This window comes from Vicia villosa, linkage group LG7, assembly GCF_029867415.1.
Source record: "Vicia villosa cultivar HV-30 ecotype Madison, WI linkage group LG7, Vvil1.0, whole genome shotgun sequence".
In the NCBI taxonomy this organism is placed as follows: Eukaryota; Viridiplantae; Streptophyta; class Magnoliopsida; order Fabales; family Fabaceae; genus Vicia; species Vicia villosa.
The window spans coordinates 70433441-70449052 of NC_081186.1; the positions used below are offsets into that span (position 1 = coordinate 70433441).

A 15612-nucleotide genomic window follows, 5' to 3' on the forward strand; every position below is an offset into this window, starting at 1 on the left:
TTGTTATGATAAATTAAGAGAGACATACAAGGGATTGTATGCAATGGAGATGCATCAACCTAAGTTAAGTTAATATTATGAAAAATTAACTTACAGTCATGGTGTGATTCAGCCAATGATCTAATGGTATCATCCAAGTTACTTGTGATGAATTGTTCGATACTGAATAATGGGAGAAGCAGACTTGTCTGGACAGTTTGTTCATGGTATGATACTGGTTATTGTGGTCTTCTTGAAGAGGGAATCTCCTCTTTTGGTGCAGAAGGATGACACCTTACATCTCAAAGTCAGACAGGTGGTCTAAAACTTGATTATGAAGAAGTGTTTTGATTTATGGTGACAACTGCTGATGTTTCTGCATAAAAGGTCAGCTGCTGAAGTGTGATGCTCTTGTGTTCTTCCTCAATAGTTTTTTTGTGTGTATGGAGTTGCTATGGGTGTTATCTCCAGAACCATAGTAATTGGTGGACTCCATATAATTGAGTTCTTTTTCTAGTTGATCTTTCCAATTACTTTTCTTGCACAACCACTTGTATTTGATTTTCTTGCTGTATAGTTCTTATGTTATCATACTTTTCACCAGTTTGCATTGAATTGCCCGAAGCTTTTTTGCCACTCCCTACTTTTACTTCCATCAAACTGCACGTCTCTACTTATTTCTATCTTATTCTCATTTAGTGAGAATAGTATGTACGTATCTATTAATTAAAGGTATATGAAAATCATGGATTGACTCTTGTCACCAAATTTTCTTCTTATAATTGTTCAAGCACTTGCCTGAAGCAAAGTGAAACAAATATTTTGAAATGGTCCACAGTTGGCTTTAATCCAATTCAAGCTTCATAAATTATATTGTTCATTTGCTTCTTTATTGAACACCTATTGATAATAAACACAACAGATGAAGTTGCTTCACTCCAAAATTTATTTGACATCCGTCTTGCTTTAAGCATACGACTTGCCATATTTAGTATGCTTATGTTCTTCCTTTCAACAACACCCTTGTGCTGAGGTGTATTTGAGATATAACTTAATGCTCAATACCTTCTTTGTCACATAATTGTGCAAATACATCTGAAACCACCAAGAGTACGAGCATGCGTTCACCTCTGATCTACTTAGAAATTATTTTTCAGGCAAAATCACAATATGCATGAAAACATTCTAGAATGAGTCATCACTCATATTTATAAGTATATTTGCATGCATACAAGCACATGAGTCATGAGTCCTCGAAACCGGTACGCAATCAATTAAAATAGGCCAATTCGCGAGAATAGGTCAAACGCATCCAATAGGTTAATTAACTTGGACATTCGCAACACTACAATTAATTTCCATGCACACAGTCACACAAACGAACCCCAATTGAAAAAACAAGTGCCAGCTTCTTTCATTCCCGAAAATATAACGAACTTCACCGAGAACTTCGGAGGGCATTTACGTCATCTCACACCACCCTTCCCTTAGACGGATCAAAACTCAAGCAAACACACTCACTCTCTCATTTCATTCTTCTTAGATGCAAAACCAAAAACCGTTATAGAGAGAGAAAACAGTTGTAGAGAGAGAAATGGCAGCTTCCGATGGAAGCGAGTTCTTCGAAATTGGATCCAACGGTAGCGAGAGTTTTGCGAGAGCATCCAACGCGGAGGCCGTGGAGGAGGACGAGGCGGAGCTTCAGTGGGCGGCGCTTTCTCGTTTACCGTCTCAGAAGCGAATCAACTACGCTGTCCTCCGCGCTTCCTCTTCCAATCGTCAACCTTCGCCGGTGAAAACCAGCACCGATGATTTAGTTGATGTGAGGAAACTGAATCGCAATACGCGTGAACTCGTAGTTAAGAAGGCGTTTGCTACCAATGCTCAGGACAATTACGCTCTCCTCTCCGCCATCAAAGAACGCATCGAGAGGTTTTTTTTTCCGGTTTCTATTATCGCTATTTAATTTATTTTTTTTCGTTTTTTTTGTTATTGTTCAAAATTATGGATCTGTTTGTTATTTCTGGTTCTGATAGGGTTGGAATTGAGATACCGAAGATTGAAGTTAGGTATTCGAATTTGACTGTTAGTGCTAATGTTTTAATCGGTTCACGAGCTATTCCAACTCTGCTCAATTACACTCGTGATGCGTTAGAGGTTATTTTTTGTATTTACTTCATTTCATATTTGTTTTGTTGATGCGTGCATGTGATTCTGAATATGTTATGTGATTTCACGTAGGGTATCCTAACGAAGTTGGGGTGTTTTCGACCTAAACGGCATTCCCTTACTATTTTAGATAATGTGAGCGGCGTTATAAAACCTGGAAGGTAGTTAAATATTCCTCCTTCTTCCTAGTTGTAATATTTCCTTCAATGGTTAGTTATAGTTATTGTGATTGTTACGCAACTATAAACTCATGTTTTTTTTATGTTTTCTTTTTCATCTTCTCTTTTTGGTCACTTTAGTAGAATAAAGTTACTTTTTATGGTTGATATACATTTGGTATTGAATTGAAACAGCGTGATAGTAATGATATTATCACGGGTGAAGAGGTTATGCATTTGACAGGTTAAGAACTTGATGTGTGCTACGTGGTGATTAATCGGGTAGCTTACTTTTTGTTACGCAGGATGACTTTGCTACTTGGACCTCCAGGTTCTGGCAAGTCCTCTTTACTAATGGCTCTAGCGGGCAAGCTTGACTCTAATCTGAAGGTGCACTCAGTATTCCCTTTAGACTGCTCTTGAATTGAATAGTTGTCCATTAAATTTTCACCCTTTCATGTCACATTATAAGTACCTAGTTAAGAAATGAAATTCAATCGGGTAGTTGTGTATTGACACTACAGGGTTGCGGTGCGGGTGACTTATTCAATTTATTTTAATTTTTTTTAAATAGTGAATAAAAATTTATAATAAATAATAAAAAAATATTTTATTAGATTTTTAAAATGACTAACAATTTAATACAATTTATTTGTGAAGCAGCTCTTAAATTGAAATAAATACAGTTTAATGTACATTCACAATACTGAGATTGTCTCCTTTTTACCTAATTAAAAAATTCACTTTTTTATTACATTCAATTATAAGCAAAGAAAAAATTGTTCTTATTTTGTTGGACCGAAGTTCTTACTCATTCAAGAGTATCTCAAGTGTCTTAAAACAATTCAGATAAATATTAAAAGTTGTTAGAGGTGTAGGACTCAGTAAAAGTGTAAATATATATTGTAATAAGTAATTGTTAATAAACTGTTATTAAAAAAATTATGATGCCAAATAAATATAAAAAATTGTAGTTTAGAGAATGCAATTGTTTTCTAATTACATCACAAAAATTAACTGAAATTGATTTCTATTTTTAATCTGTTTGTAATTAGTTAATTTTATTTATAATTGAGTTTTAAAGTTAGGAAAATAATGATACTACTATGAGATTTACTCATCAACATTTATCAAGCTTAAAATTCTATTTATTTCAAGTGTAAAATTTATATGATCTTTAAAATTAGATGTCTCAGTCTCACTACCGACTTTGATATCTCCCATAATTGATCTATAGAGTCAAGCCACAGGAGGCTTTGGAGCAGTCACTGGAGGTCAAGTTGAACATAATCATCGCGGATTAAAGAAAATACACTTCTCATCGTAAAATAATTGTCATACTTGCTTATTTTACACAATTCAAATAAATTTATAAGTGAAGAAAAAATAATACTATTCATTATTCTCATTAAAGTAATTACAATACATTTAACCGAGAATCATACATGTAATATTAATAAGAATTATACTTAAAAAAATAATTAATATTATTTTAAAATTGAATTTGACATTTATTCAAAATGTTTTTGTGTGGGTGAATACGAATGTTCGTATATGAAGTATTGAGTATATACTTTAGTTCAATGGAAAATAATAATCAATTTCTTATAATTGAAAAACTTACGGATTAAAATTAAAAACAATTGACAAGATAATTTGAACTGATTGATAATATTAAAATTTAAATTTTATTATATTTTTATATCATTCTATTTAAATAAAATACATTTTTTTAAAATATTTATCATTTTCAATTTAATATTTCAAATTATTTATCATATATATTTAAAACTGCAATATTATTTTTATTATTGAGACAATAATATAAAAATAAAATCACATAATTTAAATTTTCATATACATTTTAATTTTCAGTTTGAATTCAAGGATTTGGTTGGTTTGAGGAAATAAAATCACATAATTTAAATCTCCTTTCATCTATATTGTTCCAGCGCAGCCTAACACACTTTTCTTTATCATTTATGGATCGATTTAACAACATAGATTATATTTTTAAATTTATTTAATGTGATTTAATAATATTTATTGTGTTCCAGCACGGCCTAAAATATTTTTTTTTTGTGTTCAATTAAATTATATGAGAAATACATATTTTTCGAGATAGTTTTAGAACAATCTAAAAGAAAGCAGTATCACAAATAATTTTATTTGATATATGTGTAAAAAAAATTTACATTATTATTATTAATATAGAATGTTAATATAATATTATATTAGTATAACTAAAGAAAAAAAATTAATAATGGTTATTTAAGTTAGAAATACCATTAATATGATATTATAATGGTATAAGTGTATCTTCCATTTAATTTTTGGAAGACTCAAAAGTAATTTTAAAATTGTTGAATTGATTTAAAATTATTTTAACGTATTTGATTCTCTTAAATTAAAATTATTTTTACCTTCAAAATTAATTCTACCGATATAATTTATCTTTGATACATATTATTGGACAAATATATAAATAAATCAAGTCTTAACGTCTAAACTATTCCTACACAACCCAATTATATATGTGCACATTTCAAAACTTTTATCCTAGCCTAGATATCTCTCTCAATATTGTTCGAGGTGGTGAAGTTAGAAGTGCAGGAAGGATCTTAACCAACAAAAAGTCGGTTTGTTGTCCGTCTCCCGTGGTCGCGTAGGATTCCAAGTATGTCTTTTTTATAGAGATCGGACAACTAGTTCCCGAAGCCGTGCCCTTACAACTCATTTATGGTTAGATGGTCGAATATCCTAGTTGGTAACCTAACGTAACAGTTTGGAGACACTCTCAAGGTCGCATGAAGGTTACGAAATTTATGGAGGAGCCTTACAAAACTTATTTGACGACAATTATGGTGACGACGAACATTATCCCAAACATTTAAGCATGTGAGTCAAAGGAGTAGCTCATTATAATCAAGAGAGTTAAAATTTATAGTATATAAAGCCCCGCAAGGCAAATAAGAAGGTATTTAAAAAATAGAGTAAAAATTACGCTGATAATAAATGAATAAGCAACACATTTCCATACATTTGTGACCTCACCTAACTAGCTTCAGGAAGGTAGACCAAAAAATATTTTATCAGAAACAGAACCTCGGTAAAACTTTCTCAAGCCACTCAAAATCATAAAATTTTTTTTATCTCATATTAATTGGATATTTGAATCATCTTCCAACAAGAGTGAACCTCGCACTCTGCCAGACATGATATAGTTATTGTCAATCGTTGAGACTCTGCGTTAGTAGAATAAGTCACTACAGGAGAGCGTTCACACACTTCAGCAAACTCAAAGCTTCTGGGAGGTTGACAAAAAAGTGTTTTTATCAGGAACAAATATCACATTAAATTTTAATAAAATATATGAAAAATATAATATAATTAAGAAATAAATAGAATAAAAAATATTAATAAAAAAGAAAATGAAATATTAAATTAAATTAAGAGAGATAATTTAAATTTAAAATGAGAAATCGAAAAATTGATAAAAAAAAAGAAAGTTAAAAGATTAAAAATAATAGAGAGAATGAAAAGATAAAAAAAAAATAAGAAAGAGAATAGATTTTAAGAAAAATAAAACTTAGATACAATTATTGTGGTTTATACTATTTTCCAATAAAAATATGACAAATATATTTAAATATCTTTTAAAAAATAAAAGAAAGAAATTGTATAAGTTTTCTCCTTAAAAACATAATAATAAAGAATGAAAATGTAAAATATTACAAAGACTTATTTGCTTCTAAAAAAATTGATTTTAATTATTTTAGTGAAAGTAAAGAATATAGTTATCTATAAAATTAGCATTATTATAATTAATTAATAATAGCCATAAAAATATCATTTTCAAACATTAATTAGTTTATCTAGTATTTTGACATAGAAAATTGATTTTGACTCTAATAGTGACAAAAGAGAATAAATTGGTTCGAGTTAAGTTTTAGAAGGTTGAAATTGAAACATACTTAGTGAGAGAATAGGTTGGATCAATTTCGGTTTTTGCAAGGACCAACCATGATTCAGTCAAAAACTTCAAGCTTTATGTATATTAAAAAAAAAAACTATAAATAAATTGATTCAAATACAAAAAACCATAAATTAGTAAGAAAAACTTGTTTACAAACATAGTATTTCATTTGATCAAGCAAGCAGATACACTAGTTAAATAAACTAAAAATTGGTTTATTTGTATGACCAAACAGAATCCATTTCTCTGTGTGTTTTTTTTTTTTTTTGGGTGAGTGATTGTGCAAATCCCTATTCTCTACGTATGATCAAACAAATGAAAAAGATTTGCCCTTCTAAATCTGAATACCCAGATATATATGATTCTGGGATGGGATTTGGGAGTGTATATGAAGCAATAGTTTCTTGGTGTTCGGATGTGTTACCCAACATTTCGGGTTTTTGTTGTTTGTTTGTAATTCCGGTACTTCTCTCAGATAACACTTTCACAATTCATAAGTCATTATGGAATGCAGACCATCTCCGAAAACCCATGTTGACATGTGTATCTCTCACTCAGTTTCTTTTCACTATTTTCCCCCTCACAGAAAACTGGTAGTATAACATACAACGGCCATGAGATAGATGAGTTTTATGTTAGAAGGACTGCTGCATATATTAGTCAAACAGATAATCACATTCCAGAACTGACAGTGAGAGAAACTATGGACTTTGGTGCTAGATGTCAAGGTGCACAAGAAGGTTTTGCAGGTATACTTCCTTTGTTATTCTAAAAATGGATTTTACATATTTTTTTATAATAGATTTTCTACCAAAATGCATTTAAGAACTTTAATTTACTACTGCTTAATATATTTTTTATAACAGATTCCCTTTCCTTTTAATCTTTCAACTTTTTCTACAGCATATACAAAAGATCTGGGCCGTCTAGAGAATGAAATGAATATCCGGCCAAGTCCAGAAATTGACGCATTTATGAAGGTTATCTTCTTAAATTTGTAATATTGTATGTATGATAGTATTCATTCCCCTCTATATTCAGGGCTTCCCTAATATTGTCTTGTGTGAAACTATTGACTCTGCAGGCATCCTCTGTAGGGGGTAAAAAGCACAGTGTGAACACTGATTACATTTTGAAGGTTCTTGGTCTCGATATATGTTCAGATACAATAGTTGGTAACGACATGGTCAGGGGAGTCTCCGGGGGCCAAAGAAAGAGAGTTACAACAGGTTTGTTGCCCTTCTTCTGCAATTACGTTTATTTGTTTTTAACATCTAATGCTTGTCCCTATCGGATATACTCCTATTTTCCCCCTTCGAGAACCCTTTAAAGGCTTAGTGAACATATCAATCAATTGGTCTTCATACTTGACGAAATCCGTGGTTATTTCTCCCTGTTCATGGAAAACCTAATTGTGCGCTTTGATACCATGTTAAATAATGTGGTTTTAGGCCTAACTCGATCATATAAAACTTGCTTATAGGATGAGGATTGCCCCCACTTATAAATACATGTTCAGGCCATATATTGTTCAATGTGAGACTCTTAACATACCCCTCACGGCCAAGACTAGACAAGGACAATTGGAGCATGAAAATAAATGGTGGGTGGCTCGATAGCGGAAACCTGATAGCAGGGGACCCATTGGATCTTAAACCTAGCTCTGATACCATATTGAAATCCTATTTTCTGTATATTATTGTGTCTAATGAAATCAGACCGAGTGTATATTTATAATCATATAAACTGTGCACAATAGGTAATGTCATCAATATAACTTATACAATATTAATGTTAATCAATTCCAATTGATTCTAACGGATTCTTAACATTTTTAATCAACAAATGTATAATAAATATTTGGTGAGACTTGTCAAAAAAAGAAGTGCTTGGTTATCATTTATAATTTTTTTTACATTGGTTAGAAGTATAGAAATAGGGGAAGATGCATTTCCCTTTAAAGGTTAATGCATTGTTGCTCTTACTGAGACATGTTTCTGGGGAAGGTGCTATTATATTACTTTCGGATTTGTAAGGCATAGCTGAAGACAAAAATCAGTATATTTTATAATCTTGTTAACGTCATCTGAACTAGAAGACCTGAAATACTGTGATGAGTGATGACTCTGATTTAAGTCGTGTGGTTGCAGCAACCAATGACATCTCATATTGTATCTTTTAGGAGAAATGATCGTTGGTCCTAGAAAAACACTATTTATGGACGAAATATCAACTGGGCTTGATAGCTCTACTACATTCCAGATTGTGAAATGCATAAAGAATTTTGTTCATCAGATGGAGGCAACAGTACTCATGGCTCTCCTTCAGCCTGCTCCTGAAACATTTGAGCTCTTTGATGACCTGGTGCTTCTGTCGGAAGGGCATGTAATATATGAAGGCCCTCGAGAAGATGTGCTTGAATTTTTTGAGTCAATAGGTTTTCAACTTCCACCACGTAAGGGGATTGCAGACTTCCTTCAGGAGGTATATGTATAAATAATATTGTCTAAACATACTCTTAGGGTCAAGAGCTTCATATGAATCTTGTTTAACTTCTTATCTTTTGTCAGGTCACCTCTAAAAAGGATCAGGCACAGTACTGGGCTGATCCTTCTAAACCATATGAATTTATCTCAGTTCATGAGATTGCAGAAGCCTTTAGAAAATCTAGATTTGGAAGGTATATTGACTCCTTACAGGCACATCCATACGATAAATCAAAGTGCCACCCTTCAGCTTTGGCTCAAAAAAAATATGCTGTGTCAAAATTGGAGGTCACAAAAGCTTGCTTTAATCGAGAAGTCCTTTTGATCAAAAGACATAGTTTCCTTTATGTTTTTAGAACCTTCCAGGTATTTTTTATTAGATACTGTATTTAAACTTGCTCTTTGGACTATTTTTTATTTATTTCAAAATTGAAAAGATCCTATTATTATTATCTTTATGAAGTCTATATTATCAAGTATCAACTTATTTTGTAAGTTGTTGACTTATTTATATATTTTATCATGTTGCCCCAGGTTGCTTTTGTTGGATTCGTTACATGTACAGTATTCCTACGAACAAGGCTGCATCCCACAGATGAGGTTTTTGGGAATCTTTATCTTTCTGCTCTATTTTTTGGGCTTGTTCACATGATGTTTAATGGGTTCTCTGAGTTGCCTTTGATGATAAGCCGGCTCCCAATATTTTACAAGCAAAGAGATAATTTATTCTATCCTGCATGGGCATGGTCTCTTACCAGTTGGATTCTCCGTGTACCTTACTCCGTTATTGAGGCTTTTATATGGAGTGCTGTTGTATATTACACTGTTGGATTTGCCCCTGCTGCGGGAAGGTATCTTAAATTTATTGCATCTTTCTATTAAAAAAATTATTTTTACCTTCTTAGTCATTGAATTTTTAAATGTTTCAGGTTTTTTCGCTACATGTTTATACTTTTTATAGTGCACCAAATGGCATTAGGTCTTTTCGGGATGATGGCTGCTATTGCAAGAGATATGGTTCTTGCCAATACATTTGGCTCAGCTGCACTGCTGACTATATTTTTGCTTGGAGGATTTATTGTACCTAAAGGTAGGCACTGACCCACATACTGCTAGAGAATTGCAAACCATATTGTTGTTAGTTATTTGGTTGTTATTTCTTCAGGAATGATTAAGCCATGGTGGATTTGGGGCTACTATTTGTCACCTCTTACCTATGGACAAACTGCAATTACAGTTAATGAATTTACTGCTACCCGATGGATGAAGGTATTATATTTGGCATGTGTAACTTATTAATTTTCTGCCAATGAATTCATGTGTTAATATACTGTCAAGGACTAACTCCACGGAGAAAATTTTGTGAGTAATTTCCAATACCTTTTCACCTGATTTCCCTTTGGTCATTAAGCATGGTCAAAGTTTAGTAGGCCCGTTATAATTTGGGCTAAAACCTGATTTTGTATTATAAAGAATATAAATTTTGACATGGACTAGAATTTTGACCATCTGATTATGTAGACTCTATTGCCATGCAAACAATCAACTAATCAAAATCTTAAGACGAAAAAATGAATATTATACGTGATTTTTATTTTAAATGGTTTTGTAGCATATTTATGAATTATAATATTAATTATTGTCTGCAGAAATCAGCAATTGGGAACAACACAGTTGGTTACAACATCCTCATTTCACACAACATACCAGTTGATGATTACTGGTATTGGGTTGGTGCTGGAATTTTAATGCTCTATGCAGTTTTTTTCCATAGTATGGTCACTTTGTCCTTGGCCTATCTGAATCGTAAGTTTTGAATATTATTTTCCCCAGTTTTTCCATTTAAGAGCCTGCACTCCTTCCATTTATGTCATTCATTATGATATCCGGTTTTTTTTCTTACTTTTAATACAGCACTTCAAAAGGCTCGCACAGTTATTCCTCAGGATGATGGCTCAGGAAAGAATTCTTCTGGAGATGGTAGTGAGCTTGATATTATTTTGCTTGAATAAATATCTATTATCTACTTCACTTTGATGGACCGTACATATTTAAAGATAGATAATGTATTGACCTAAAATGTCGCACAATACTTGAATTGGCTATGCAGTTAGTAATCAGGTCCATGAAATGAGTACCGATTCCAGGACTACGAAAGATAAAAGTGATATGAAGGGAATGATTCTTCCATTTCAACCATTGACAATGACATTCCATAATGTCAATTATTATGTTGATATGCCAAAGGTAAGGGCATTTGTAATTTCTGATTCCATAAAATACTGTCTATATATGTAATGATATAAGCACCATAAAAATTAGCAGATGTATTTTTCATTAACTAGTTCAGAAGGACGTTTTTACAGGAAATAAGAAAGCAAGGCATACCTGAAACAAGGTTGCAACTCTTAACAGATGTGAGCGGAGTTTTCTCACCGGGTGTCCTTACAGCATTAGTGGGGTCTAGTGGAGCTGGAAAGACCACATTGATGGATGTACTTGCTGGCAGGAAAACTGGAGGATATATCGAAGGGAACATCAAAATATCAGGTTACCCAAAAGAGCAACGGACATTTGCTAGAATATCCGGATATGTTGAACAAAATGATATACATTCTCCTCAAGTTACAATTGAGGAGTCTCTGTGGTTTTCTGCATCTCTTCGTCTTCCCAAGGAAATCAGCATTGATAAAAGACGTGTAATTTGTTTTCGTAACACATTGTATCATCTGATTTGAGCATTGAAATTTACAGACTTTAACTAGCTGAAATATTTTACAGGAATTTGTTGAACAAGTGATGAAACTAGTTGAGCTTGATTCTTTGAGACATGCTTTGGTTGGTATGCCAGGTAGTTCAGGCTTATCAACAGAGCAGAGAAAGAGATTAACTATTGCAGTGGAGCTTGTTGCAAACCCTTCTATTATTTTTATGGACGAGCCTACATCTGGACTTGATGCGCGTGCTGCAGCTATTGTTATGCGAACTGTTCGCAACACTGTTGATACTGGAAGGACAGTGGTTTGCACAATACATCAACCAAGTATTGATATTTTTGAAGCATTTGATGATGTTAGTTCAATCATGTCTTCTGTCAGTTTATTGTTTTGATATCTAATAGTGCACTTATTTCTGCATTTGCTTTTGCTGCCCAGTTACTTCTTATGAAACGCGGGGGACAAGTTATTTATGGAGGAAAGATTGGTGAGCATTCACGGATATTGATAGACTATTTTCAGGTGATGACTTTAGAACTTATTACTATTAGTGTTAGTACTACTACTATTCCTATTATTGTTACCACTACATCTGTGGTTTTTACTCATCGATCGTGATTATCAGTACACCCAGGTGCAAACTTGACCAATGAAACTTAAGATCCCACAATCTTTTTTTCAGCTTACAATGAAAATGGCACCATTCAGTGCTGCATGCTACGAATAATTTACTCCTTATCCTTAGACTTTGTTTGCGAGTTTTGAGGGAAGAAAAATGTGAGCTTTGGAGGAAGGGGAGTAGACGGAAAAAAAGAGAAATTTTCCATAGTTTTTGAAAGAATGCTTTTGTAGAGAGTGATAAATGTATGTTTACCATTAATATATTTTTAATTTTATGAGTATCATAATAATATAGATCGAATTTGAAGAATTTACTAAAACCTTCAAAAACTCTACAAAATCCTCTTTCGATACAATTTTTCAGCTCCCCATTTTAAGGGGATTTTATAATATAAAGAAAAACAAACCCCCCAAATCCCTCCTCTCCCAATTCTTTCCACTTCTCCTTCCTTTATTTCAAAATGCTCCCTTTCCCTCTCCTCCTAAACTCTCAAACAACGCGTTAGTGTCTCTCCTAAGTGTCTATCTTGTGCACACAACTTGTCTGCTTTCTACAACTGCATGAAAACATCCTGTTTTTCTTTATATCTAGTTTTGTTCTCCGACTTCTTTCTATTCTGTGAAATATTAGGCTTGAATAATGATTATCCTTTTCTAGAAGTTAGATATTTATAAGCTTAGATCTGATCACAAGAAGATCGATGAGGTTCACAAATGAGGTGATGAACCAGGATCCTATAGCGTACTCCGGTGTAGTTTGGTGTCACGGTGCTCTGGTCTAGCGGCCGAGATACTTGCAAATACTCCGACACCCAAATAGAAGACGGTCGAAGGTGAGAGGTATTCAGGATTAGAATAGTGTGTACCTAAATATGAGGCCTTCATTAGGCAGGCCTTATAGTGAGGCCGGGGTTTAGTCTCTAGAACCTTTTCCCGAGGGGCATCTGTCCCAGGAGACAGGTGTCCTCATTGCTTTGTGGAGCATTGAGCTCTTTACCACCTGGATCGGTCCCTGTTTTGAGCCTTTCTGGAACAGGCATCGGCTTAGATTGGAACAGGAGCTATGAGCAGAGTAGTTCAGAATATACATAGTGGAATTAGGTCTTTCTTTTATCGATACATGATTTGGAGTTGTGTGGGAAAGTAGAGAATACTTACAACAGAACAAAGAGTGAGAAAGGGAATAGAAAGAGAATTAAGACAGTGGAGAACGAAGGAGGAGTGCATCGTTTATTAAAGAAAACATACTTTTATAGTCTAGATTTATATTCTCATCTTCTATTTGTTTTTTCTAACAAGTATGACCCAGAAATGCCCCTGCTTCATCGTCTTTCAGTTTTTTTGTTGTGGATTTCTTTTTCTAAAACTAATGTCAGAATACATGTGCGAGTTCCTGAGTTTATATTTCTGGTTGTTTTTTCCTATCTGCTCGACAGGGAATCGGTGGTATCCCCCCTATTCCAAGTGGCTACAATCCAGCTACCTGGGTTCTTGAGGTCACTACACCTGCTATTGAAGAGAAAATTGGTTCAGATTTTGCAGCAATTTACAAGAATTCAGCGCAATTCAGGTGTTTCTATTGTGATGTTTATCAGCTGCTACTGCTACTGCTACTGCCAGAGTCTTTTTGTTCTTATTTTTTTAGTTAATGTTGGAGTGATATGATATGAATGAAAGGCCCCTGTTCTAGAAATTGAAAAAAAAACTAATAATCCAAGATGATACAGCCCTTAAGCTACAGGTGGTAGAATAGAAATATTGTTTTTCAGATAAATTGCTAAACTGCTTAGTCAATGTTTTTATCAGAGGGGTGGAGTCTTCTATTTTGGAATTTGAGCATCCTCCTGCTGGATCCGAACCACTGAAGTTTGACACAATGTTTTCACAAAATTCGTTGTCCCAATTTTTTCTGTGCTTATGGAAACAAAATCTTGTGTACTGGAGAAGCCCAGCATATAATGCAATGAGGCTATATTTCACCACAATCAGTGCTTTAATATTTGGAAGTGTATTTTGGGATGTTGGTTCAAAAAGGTAATATTTCCTTGTTTTCATTTATTGTAAAGGAGTTATTTCATGTATGTAACTTTAAATCAAATAAGAAAAGGCAAGAAGCTTTATTCAGTTTGACTGACACCGTAACTATCAATAATATTATGTAGAGCAACAACTCAAGAGCTGTTTGTCCTTATGGGAGCTCTTTATTCTGCGTGCTTGTTTCTTGGGGTAAACAATGCTTCTTCTGTACAGCCGATTGTTTCAATAGAAAGGACAGTATTTTATAGAGAGAAAGCAGCAGGAATGTACTCTCCATTACCATATGCAGCAGCCCAGGTAGGTCTCATCACAACACTGAAAATTATTACATGGCTAATTTTTCGGCTTAATTATTTACTTATAATGATTGTTTAATCTGACTTTCAGGGACTTATAGAGATCCCATACATTGCTGTTCAGACATTGGTGTTTGGCTTGATAACATATTTTATGGTCAATTTTGAGAAGACACCGGGTAACATATCAACTTTCATGTATATTCATATATTGGTTGTTTTATATATGTTTGGATTCCACTTTTAATATGTAATTGTATTTATTGCAGGGAAGTTTTTTCTCTATCTATTGTTCATGTTCCTAACCTTTACCTACTTCACCTTTTACGGAATGATGGCGGTTGGTTTTACAGCTTCACAACAGTTGGCTGCTGTTATTTCTTCAGCTTTTTACTCCCTGTGGAATCTTCTTTCCGGTTTTCTTATCCCAAAAGCGGTGAGTAATGTTATACTTAGAAATTTTTGAACCAAAAGTCAATTTTCTATCGGCTTCTAAAAACTAATAATGTGACAATGATTATGGATGTCTCAGAGTATTCCGGATTGGTGGATTTGGTTCTATTATATCTGCCCTGTTCAATGGACTTTACGCGGTATTATAACATCTCAGCTTGGTGATGTGGAAACAACAATTGAGGGACCAGGATTCAAAGGCACTGTGAAAGAGTATATATCTGCAACTCTTGGATATGATCAGAAAATCAACGGAATATCGTCTGTGGGTCTTTCAGTGATAGTCCTTCTTGCATTTAATATCCTATTCTTCGGTAGTTTTGCTACATCTGTTAAACTTTTTAATTTCCAGAAGAGATAAAAGATATACATTTTTAGGTTTCCACATCATAATAGTAGTAGATGATTTACTCATTGGATAAGATTTTGTATGCCACGCAGTTCATGAGGAAGGTGCTCGATAGAATTGTCACTGTACTAGGTCTGTTTATTGTAGATGATGTGAGACCCGGTTGTTTATGTTTTGTTTTTGGGTCCTGCCGATTACAAAAGGCATTCATTCCAATTTAAAAGCCAAAAAGAATTCCTTTTGATATTTCATATCTTAATAGTTGAAACTATCATAGATCCCACCACTCTGAATGAATTCTCAAGTATAATAACTTCAGTTTCTACTCACAAAAAGTTGATGATCAAACACCTTTTTTTTATTCTACAACT

General features: G+C 33.4%; 1 protein-coding gene across 2 annotated transcripts; it reads left to right on the forward strand.

Annotated features, from left to right (window-relative positions):
* The first annotated feature begins 1291 nt into the window (after nt 1-1291).
* Nucleotides 1292-15487, forward strand: LOC131620727 (ABC transporter G family member 31-like). 2 transcript variants are annotated; one of them, XM_058891893.1, is made up of 24 exons: nt 1292-1911; nt 2016-2136; nt 2221-2309; nt 2612-2696; nt 6869-7031; nt 7186-7262; nt 7367-7511; nt 8465-8766; nt 8853-9134; nt 9303-9619; nt 9698-9858; nt 9934-10037; nt 10418-10574; nt 10683-10748; nt 10879-11015; nt 11135-11467; nt 11550-11840; nt 11924-12007; nt 13543-13676; nt 13913-14140; nt 14269-14440; nt 14531-14618; nt 14709-14875; nt 14972-15487. In XM_058891893.1, exons 1-24 carry the CDS (start codon nt 1574-1576, stop codon nt 15251-15253), a joined length of 4323 nt encoding a protein of 1440 aa, XP_058747876.1. In that variant the 5' UTR covers nt 1292-1573; the 3' UTR covers nt 15254-15487. The 2 variants fall into 2 exon arrangements, with proteins under 2 accessions (XP_058747876.1, XP_058747877.1); XM_058891894.1 differs by lacking the exons at nt 1292-1911; nt 2016-2136; nt 2221-2309; nt 2612-2696 and adding an exon at nt 6409-6744.
* The last annotated feature ends 125 nt before the right edge of the window (nt 15488-15612 follow it).